At 45.0% G+C, this 9917-nt stretch overlaps 1 protein-coding gene across 1 annotated transcript; it reads right to left on the minus strand.

Annotated features, from left to right (window-relative positions):
• Positions 1-2083: 2083 nt before the first annotated feature.
• On the minus strand, positions 2084-3001 carry LOC130038374 (melanoma-associated antigen 10-like). The gene has a single exon (XM_056130256.1). It carries the CDS (start codon positions 2999-3001, stop codon positions 2084-2086), a length of 918 nt encoding a protein of 305 aa, XP_055986231.1.
• Positions 3002-9917: the final 6916 nt, after the last annotated feature.

The following is a 9917-nucleotide window of genomic DNA, read 5'->3' on the forward strand; positions in this document are numbered from 1 at the left end:
CCTTCCTCGGGACTCCTTCCAGAGCTTTACTCTGAGGCTAAAAAGGAATGATGGGCCCCAGAGCCCACACCGCTCAGACATCAGCATCAGAATCCCTGAGTTCTGAGGAGGAGGGAGTAAAACACGCACCCCACACCCATGTCTGGACTCCCTTGGGGCTGTGATGGAGCAGAGTTAGGCTGTGTGGGTTCCTCCTGTCCTTCCGTGGGGTCCACACCTTGACTCCTGGCCTAACAAGCCCTCCTCATGCAATCCTGAAGCTGCTCCCCCTCACTGGGTTCCTGGACTATGCAGAAGGTGCCCTGCAGAGAAAGTGAGGCGAGGTCACACCCAGTTGGCATATTTGGGACCTGAGGGCTCTAGGGCAACAGAGGCGGGCTCAAGGGGACTCACTGTCCTCTCTTGCCCACACCTTGGCTTGGGCAGGGCGGTTCCTGTCCACTGCCATGTCGGCCAGCTCCCCTTGAACTTAGGCTCTGGATCCCCAAGTTCACAGTTGGGGTAAGGGAATGTGAAACCTCAGAACTACCCTGGGGCCCCCTCAGTGAGCAGTTGGATCACTGTCTCCCCTCCCTGTAGAAAAGGTGCTTGTTGCCTTCTCACACAGTAGGTGCTCTCCAACCCTCACCGGAAGAGCTAAGTCCCAGAAGCAGGGGTTGAAAGAGATGTTTTACCATGGGAGGTCAGAGAACAAACTGTCCAGGTGGTCTACTTAGCAGCTAATGCAGATCGGACACACTGTCTTCTCAGGATCTGAAGAACGGCAGTGTGAGCTGCAGGAACTCTGCACTGCAGAGACCAGTTTCTCTCCTGCTGCTTGTCTTGCAGAGAACCCACAATTTTCTTTTTCAGACAAAACCTGGCCCCATTTAGAGCTCGCTAATGGATAGACTAGGTGAGCCAGTTCCTTACCATTTTCCTGGGTTTCTTTTCTTCTGTTGGGCATAAAACAGCTCCATCTAGAGTCTTGTGGGTATAACATCAAGGTTGAAAAAAGTGTGTATTCTTGTGAAAAAAAAAACTGGTTAATGATGGACAAAAACTCGGATCGTCACCTAATGATGATCACCTAAAAACCTGGCTAATGATGAACAAAAACTCGGAGCATCACAGGAATAGAGAACCCTCAAACTTTCACACCTGGAGGGCATTCAGGAAATTAATTCAGTTGTCTGTATGGTACCCATGGATCCCTGGGCACAAATAAATTCAAGTATGTTCACACCAGTAATTCAACTAGTCCATGATCATCCCTGAGTGGTTAGTGCCAAGCACATCCAACTCTAAGTCCTGCCAATTTCACGGCCCAGAAAGTTACCTGATTCCAGTAGTTATAATAGATTCCTCTCCCCAGACACCCACTGCCCATCCCCCTTCATTTGGAGGGTGTATCTTACAAAACCTCACACATTCTTCATTCTTCGATGAGCAGGGTGCGACACTGTCACTCATATTCTGTGCGAGGGTGCATTGTACTAGTCCTCGTGTCCCTGCTAGTAACCCAAGGCCATCAGAAGAGATTGGTGCAAACCTGCCATATGAAATACAATTATGAATAACAAAATATACCACCAGTTCTCAAATTTTAAGTTATAGGGAACTTAGAGCAACCAAATAAAAATGGCTCTCTGCTAGTTTTTGCCATGACTGGATTTCACTGATGAAACTGTCACGTTTCATAGCATGTTATGTTATCTTTGTAACAAGGTTATCTTTGACAACTCTTAACAGGAGACAGAAATTTTCCCACTCTCTTGAACTAAGTAACAGCACTGTCCCTCTTGAACATGGCATGCACAACATCAATTCATTCACATGCTCAGACAAACAAAAGATTGTTCAAGAAAACATAACATTTAATAGAATCCTTAAGAAAAACCAGATTGATGTACAAGTCATCAAAAGGAACAGGAACATAAGGCTGATATTCCAGAAGGTTGCAAACTTATACTACTCTCCAACATTTTCAACCCTGAGTTCAGTGTACAATTCTTTTGTCATCCTAGCTCAAACTTCGTCAACATTTTCATGGGAATGAGGCTTTTTTTAAATCTAGTAACGGGAGGGACCTGTTACCATTATTTCAGATACTGAGCAAAAACTTCAGGACTTCTAATGCACTGGTTTCTCTGTGAGCTCTGGGGCCCCAGAGGAACTGATAGCGGACTGGGTAACTTCCAGGCTCCCTCTGGTAAGCTATGTACTGCTCCTGTACCCACACATTGGTGAGGAGTTCCCTGGGCTCCCCATAAATAAAGTGCTTCCTCCCAGGATGAACTTCCATCAAACCTAATTCTCTCCACATAGCCTGCTCAGAGGCACAATCATCCTCCAGAAGGATGACCCCCAGGACAATCACCAGCAGGCCTGTGGTGGGCATGTTATGCTGAGGGCTCACTATCACATCATAAGTGAGGCCCAGGATATTGAACAAGGCATAGATGTGAGCTTGGGGATCTACTTCCTTCACATCAATGCCAAAGACCACTCGCATGCACTCAGATACCTGGCTTAGGATGTAAGAGAAGTTCTCCTCATCATTGTCAAGGATAGTTTTCACTATCACTTCCTTTGTGGTCAATTGCATAGAGTGGTACTTAAGGAGCAGGAACTCCACCAGATCAGACATCTTCTTATCCAATGCCTTCTGAAGGCTGGCCCCAGCATCTGCTGGTTCCTCCCTATCTTTTAGGCCTTTCTCATTTTGGCTGCGGGCACTGCCACACTCACGATTGCTCTGTAGTTTTTCAGCTATGGTCACCAGGAAGTAACGGGGCACGGAAGCACTACACTGAGGACCTTTTACATCACTGGATACTCCAGCAGCTGCTACCTCCCCAGGGGTTCCTTCAAGGGGGAAAGAGGCAGTGGCGGAGGAGGGCAATTCAGCCATCCCCATCTCAGCACTGCACAGCTGACTGCTCTCCAGGTGCTGGCCTTCTTGCGCATCCTCAATTTCTTCTTCAAAATCGAAGGCCCAAAATTCATCAGAGTGAGACATGATGACACGTGTCGATAGGATGCAGGCCTGAGAGTAAAAGAAGCCAAATTAGACATGGTCAATTTAACTAAAAGAAAAAGTCAAACATTCAATGACCAAACTCATATGTGGATTACAGAGGAGAAAAACAACAGCCACAGACAAAAACAGTGAAAGAAAACTGGGTAAGGGCATCAACTATTGTATCTGAGGGGGATAAATCAGAGGGATTATGGCGAGGTCTTTAGTGCACTGTGATAGAGGAATGTTCACACTGTAGTGGTGCTTTTCATTGGTTACATATGCATTTCAGGGCATGTACTGAAGCTTAAAGGCACATACTCCTGGAATATAACGGTCCTCAATAAGAAAGTTTCAGCATATTGAACATAAGGGGACTTACCTAGCTCAAATGATGAGGTGCAATCAGCCCCACAGCTTCCGTTCTTCTGGACAAATTCTACTAAAGACTGGAAAGAAAGGGAAAAGTATCACCAGAAAGCACATATGGCTAAACATTCAGTTCTTTATGACATTGAGGTGAGTGTATGATAGGGTAACTGTCAAATTATCCTGTGTCTTTGTGGGCACCTTTTTTTGCTACTAGTATGCCCAGGGTTCCCTAGAATCCTGAATAGAGCGATAATTAGGCTTATACCCTCCAGGATACCCTACAGCTAACCTATGACGAGACCCTTAGATCAAGTCTATCCCATCCCATTTTTTTATGCTGAAAATTCATAAATTCATTTTCTATGTGAACTTTTTCTAACTTTGCCAATTCCAAACAATTCCAGACAAAATGCATAAATTCATTTTTATATGATCAATCCTAACTTTACCAAGGACTGGTAAAGTTAGTAGAATCAGATGACTTTTTCAACTCATATACACTGTCACTGTCACTGTCCTCCCGTTGTTCATCAATTTTGCTCGAGCGGCCCAGTAACGTCTCCATTGTGAGACTTCTTGTTACTGGCTGCCCGGCTAGCTCAACTCATATATCCTCCTAAACTTGAATGAGGACGCAAAAGAAAATGTATAGTCGAAGTGACATCTGCACTTGTTTGTTCATTGCAGCACTCTTTACAATAGTCAGAAACTGGAAGAAACCTGAATGCCCAAGAACAGATGACTGGTTAAAGAAACTTTGGTACATCTACACAATGGAGTACTATGTAGCTGTTAGAAAAGATGAAGTCATGAAATTTACATACAAGTGGTACAACATGGAAAGTATCATGCTAAGCGAAATGAGTCAGAAAGAGAGGGATAGACATAGAAAGATTGCATTCATCTGGGGGATACAAAGTAACAAAGTATGAGATTAATACCCAAGAATAGCTGAGATCAGCACCAGGAGGATTACTCCATAACTTAGAGGCCAGCCAGGTATCCTAGAGGAAAGGGCAGTTCAGATAGAGAAGGGAGCACCAAATAAAGGGTGTTTGGAGGATCCTCCCAGGAGGGGAGATGCATGTCGAAAGTAGACTATGGACTGAACATGTTTGCCACTCAATGCCTCTTTTGCAGACCACAACACCCAAAAGGAGAGAGAGAACACAGGGGATTGCCCTGCCACAGAGACAGGGGGGATGGGGGGATGGGGGTGGGAGGGATATTATCCATGGTGGTGGAAAATGGGCACTGGTGGAGGGATGGGTATCTGATCATTGTATAATTGAAACCAAAGCACAAAAAATTGTAAATCTACAACTGTAAAAAAAAAATAAAATAAAATAAAGGGAAAAAAAAAAGAAATCAAAGTGACAAAAAAAGAAAGAAAATCCATGCAGAAAATCATAATTAAGGAAATTAAAACTGCAATTTTTCATCTCTACAGCACAAAAATCCTGTTCTACATGTGCTCCTTTGTGAGTTTTACCCTAGAATACAGAGGAGTCTCAGTATCTATAGTGCTCAGTTCTTTCAAATGTCAGACAACCGTGAATTGTGCCGAACAAATTCTACAAATCCCATGACGTCCGAGTGCCCGAGGCAGACAGAGATGTTCGTCTCAAAGAAAGTACAAGAGGCAAGGACGTAGCCCCGAGAATACGGCTCCCTCCTTGCACGCGGCGGGAAAGTTTCGAGTCGGCTCTCCCCGTAGCCCCGGAACCTAGCGGGCCTCGCCGTCGCTCAGAGTCACCAGTAACCCCGAAACTACATAACTCTGAGAAACCCCCACCCTGCGCACGGAAAAGGAGAACTAGAGGCTGATCTCCACGAATGTCCGTTAAGAAACTCAACCTCTTACTGAACTGGACTCTATCCCTACTGTCGGGTCTCGGGCCCCCATCGGGAACCCTGAGGAGCGTCAACTCCGGTTCTGAGAAGGAAGATGGTGGCCGGATCCGGACCCCTCACACCTCAACGATTCCTCGAGTCCTGAGGACAGGGGAGGGGAACCGCACCCCATACCCAGCCTGGACTCCTTCGGAGTTGATAGTGGTTCCCATCTGTCTACCCCCAGGGTCCGTACCGTGACTCCTTGACGAGCTGGGGTCCGTACCGTGACTCCTTGATGAGCTGGGCCATCCTCCCGCACTCTGGATGGTTCTCTCCTCACCGAGCTCCTGGCCTCTGTTGGCCTCCCCCTCCAGCCGGAAGTGAGGTGAGGTCACATCCGGTTGGCACCTTTTAGAACCCCAGAGTTTCCAAGGGAACAGAGGCGGGTTCCAAGAGGATTCGCTGTCCCTTTTCGCCCTCACATTGACTCAAGGAGGGCTGTTTCTGCCCACCGTCAACTCACTGCTTCCCTCAGACCCACTGCATTACTTTCACTGCATTTAAGTATGCTTGATAGAGTCAAGTGTTTCTTGTTTTATTTTTTAATTAAAATAATACTCTTCTTTTCTTCACTTCATCCGGTGCTGCCTCGAATCACAGACATACAGAAGGGCTTTGAGGGCTCAAATAGCATGTCAGAATCATATTGAGTGCATGAGGCAGACCAAGGATTTAAACTCATGACCATACACTCGCAGGGTAACAGCAGATTCTTTGAATAGCTGCTCTATACTTATGGCCTTCATTGCATTGTTAATGGAAGGAATTTCAGTGAACATAATGCTAAACTATATTTTCCTTTGAAAACCACAGTATACTTACTCATTTCATTCACTATTTTATACTGGAAAGAGATATGTATGAGAAGTTTTCATAGAATAAAAATGAGGTTTTTTTTTTGCTTTTTGGGTCATATCCGGCAATACACAGCGGCTGCTCCTGGCTCTGCACTCAGGAATCACCACTGACGGTGCTCAGGGGACCATATGGGATTCTGGGAATCAAACCCGAGTCTATCAAACATCAGTCACTTATTAATGCTGTCGAGGCCTATGCCATACAGAGGCAAATTCAGGCCAAATGTTTTAATTGTGGGAAATCAGGCCACCTCCATAAGGACTGCAGGGCACCTCCCAAACGTACAACTGTGAGACCACCACCTGGACCTTATCCACGATGCCAAAATGGAAACCATTGGGCCAGAGATTGCCCTCCAATCTTGGCGTAGATGGTGACCCCATTTCGGGAAATGTACGTGGGGCCAGCCCCAGAACCCCGCAAAATCAGGGGATGTTCCCAGCTGCAGCCCTTCTCCCCAGTGTGGAGCTTCAGAGCTCCAGTCAGTAGATCCACTACAATCAGCCACGGCAGGGAGCGCTGCTTTAGATATTCCTTGCTCTGATACAGTTAGCATTTCTCCCACCCAGAGTCCCTACAGATTAAATTCTGGTGCAAAGGGACAAGATTTGAACCCCAAGGTAGAAAGGGAGTTTGCTCAAGTGAACGTTACAAGCAGCACATCAGATTTTCACGGTTGTCTGGAGAACTCCCCGACAGTGGAGGGAAAGGTATCTCCAGTCCCTGACTCAGTTCCTCATGGAGCACATCTAGAGGCTTACCGACAAGCGGTTGAGTTCAAGGAACAAGAAGCCATCCCGCGTATGGGACATGCAGAGCTGAGTTCTACACCTAATGTGCATCATATTTTGAGTCAGGACAAAAGTGAGAAACTTTGTAATCAAAGAGTTGTGTCTATTAATGAATTTATGCTGGCAAACCGAGCAGAACTTTGTGTAAAAGGGCTCAGCTACCCTGAGAGCCCTCAGTTAGGTAAGAGGTGGAGAAAGCCTTCTCAAGTTTCTCATCTTGATTCCCAAGAACATCTGCCAGGAACTCAGTGTGGACAACCAACTCTCGGGTTTGTTTTTTTTTTTTATCAGAACCAATGGTGAAGTGCTAGTTCCAAGGAAGGTTATTCAAAGACTCAGGCTGGTACAGTTTTATTTTTGGGGAAGTGAACTTCTACTTCTAGTTCATGAAATGCCACCTCTGGGAAAACGGCTTCAGGGACAGTGGGTACGTGGTTATTCTCCCACTCGGCCATTGCTTATTGACCCAGGAGTGACAGAGACTCCTCATTCCTGGGGGCTCACTGACTCAGCCATTACAGACGCTGAGTCTGGTGAGGGACGAAAGGCATTGTCACTAGGATACTTCTGCATATGTGTGTATGGTTATGAAGCAGATTATTTCTGATATCAAGAAAGAGTTTCCAATGAAGGCTGTAACTCACCACATTAGTTTCTTCACTTGCCCATATGACAGGACCTGCTAATATCATCTCAGACTCAGTTTATGTTGTTGGTCTCTTCCCTGGTATTGTGACTGCATTTCTAAGCACATCAAACTCTATATAGCTCAACATTTGCTTCAGCAGCAACAGGGTCTTTTACAAAAGCGCTCTGATCCTGTTTTTATTACTGATATCAGATCTCATTCTGGTCTTCCTGGTCCTATGAATCAGGCATAGTTTAAAAAAAAGGAGATATGCCCCGTTTGCCTCCTTGTCCTTGACATTGTTTTCTTTAAAATTTTGAATTTATCTCAATGGGAGCCATATACAGCAGCTGAAAAGCATTTCCAGAAAGATGCTCAGAAAATTATTAATTCTCATATTTTGATTAAAATGGACAAAGACTGGGTAGCAAGGAGACATCTCATTCGATGAAAAGGCTACATTATTCTTTCAACAGATAACTCCACTAAGAAACTTTGGGTCCCACTGCATTTTGTCAGGAGCCGAATTCATCTGCCTGCATCAACTTTCAGACCTTTGCAGACTTACAACTCTCTAAATTCCAGCTCCAAGCCATCGCCAAGCTGATTTCACCTGGAATTCACAAGGAAATCAGAGGAGCCAGTATCAGAAGGCCTGAAGCAAAGGCCTCTAGCTCCTTTACGTATCATGAGGTCACATTAAGAGTATTTCTTCTACCCTTCTTTTACAGGTTATGGATTGGGCAACTCCAGGACCCTGTATTTTGGATTAACAATTCTTTACTTTTACCCCCTCCTTGGAATTCACAGGTGTCTCAGCTCCTGAAGGAGGAAGGAATGACTTTTAATAGGAACACTTTTTAATTTCTCTCTAGGATAACTGTTTGTGTCAGAGTTCCCCCCGTCTCTTTCTCTACCCCCAGGCATGGAGATGTACCAAACCCCAATGCTCAAAGCCTCTGATAACTTTAAAAGAGTGTTTTTTCCAGACATAAGCTAGGTTGTGCATCTATGACTGCCAACGACCTGAACAGAGAATGGCTGCATTCCCTTGCTGAAGAACTCCTGACAGAAGTTGTGATGCTCCTGTTCCAGTATTTCCGGCCTGATCCAGTGCTTCTTGAAGTTCATAGGACTCTTTGACAGTTGCCTCTCTGGGACTCATTGCTGTGACTCACTGCTGTGACCAATACTGCTGCTGTTGCAGAAACAATTCTTCAAATTGCGATCCAGACACTTCATTTCTTCAAAATGCGACTAAATGACTCTGATAACCCTTGAACAGTGCAGGACTATTGGACACTTAACAACAAGCATTGCTCTGGGTTCAGGGGAGGACTGAAGTTTTAGTACTACTACAAATGAGACTATTTTGTGATTGGAATTGTTCCTCTATTTCAACATTTTGTGTTTTTGTAAACAGAAAAGGGGGAGATGTTGGAGTACAAGGAGCTTAGGTTTAACAGGTTGCACCCATTACAGTGCACCCGAGTCACTCCCATTCCTTAGTTTGTCTGTAACCACTTCTATTCTCTCTTCCCCAACCAGTTAGCCAGCTTTTCCCCTAATCAGAATCTGTAATGTCTCATCCTTCTAGGATACTGAACTTGTATTGTAAGTTAATATTGCCTTTCTCCTCTCCTTACATCTTTTGAATAGCTTACTTTAATTCAATGTCCTTTTTGTATGGATATGGGAAGACAATTAATATTATGCTTTATAACTTAGGATTTAATTGGCTTTTAATAATATTCATCCCGAGCATCTGCTTTCTCAACTTAATCCTCAGTTACCCTCCTTCCTATCACCCGCCAAAACAGGGTCCTGACGAGGAACTGGGTGGAACCAGAGTAAGCCGATAAGCTATGTGCTACCCTGGTATCGAAATGGGCCAGGCCAAGGTGCCAGGATTTTTAACTATAGGTTAAGAGTTTGATCATAGACAAATGCTGTCATGATCCAAAAGTAACAAAGAGACTAGGACCCTGCTAGGAATAGGAAAAACTATCTGGCCTGAGCACTGTAGTCTGAAGTCGAGATGGCCCTAGGAGAGCAATTCTATAAGCTTAAGGTATTTCTTACTGTGTCCATACAAAATGATTTATATTATGTATGCTTATATGTGAGAGGTGTCAAAAATCAGATGCGCTGGTCATGTAATGAGATTTAAAGACGACCACTGGACTAGAGCTGTTACAGACTGGAATCCACGGAATGTCAAAAGTTCGCGTGGCCACCCACCTACCAGATGGTCATACTTCTTCGTCAAGATCATGAACGATTGGTTTGAGGCTCTTCATGTTCCCAGAGCGAACAGATGCCATTGGGCTACACAAGCACGTGGCAGGCACAAATGGAGACATTACTGGCA

This window comes from Sorex fumeus, unplaced genomic scaffold (genome assembly GCF_029834395.1).
Source record: "Sorex fumeus unplaced genomic scaffold, SorFum_2.1 ptg000075l, whole genome shotgun sequence".
Taxonomy (NCBI): domain Eukaryota; kingdom Metazoa; phylum Chordata; class Mammalia; order Eulipotyphla; family Soricidae; genus Sorex; species Sorex fumeus.

What these genes read in the sequence shown, in the direction of transcription:
- LOC130038374 (XM_056130256.1), bottom strand. Translation starts at nt 3,001, where the DNA reads ATGTCTCACTCTGATGAATTTTGGGCCTTCGATTTTGAAGAAGAAATT.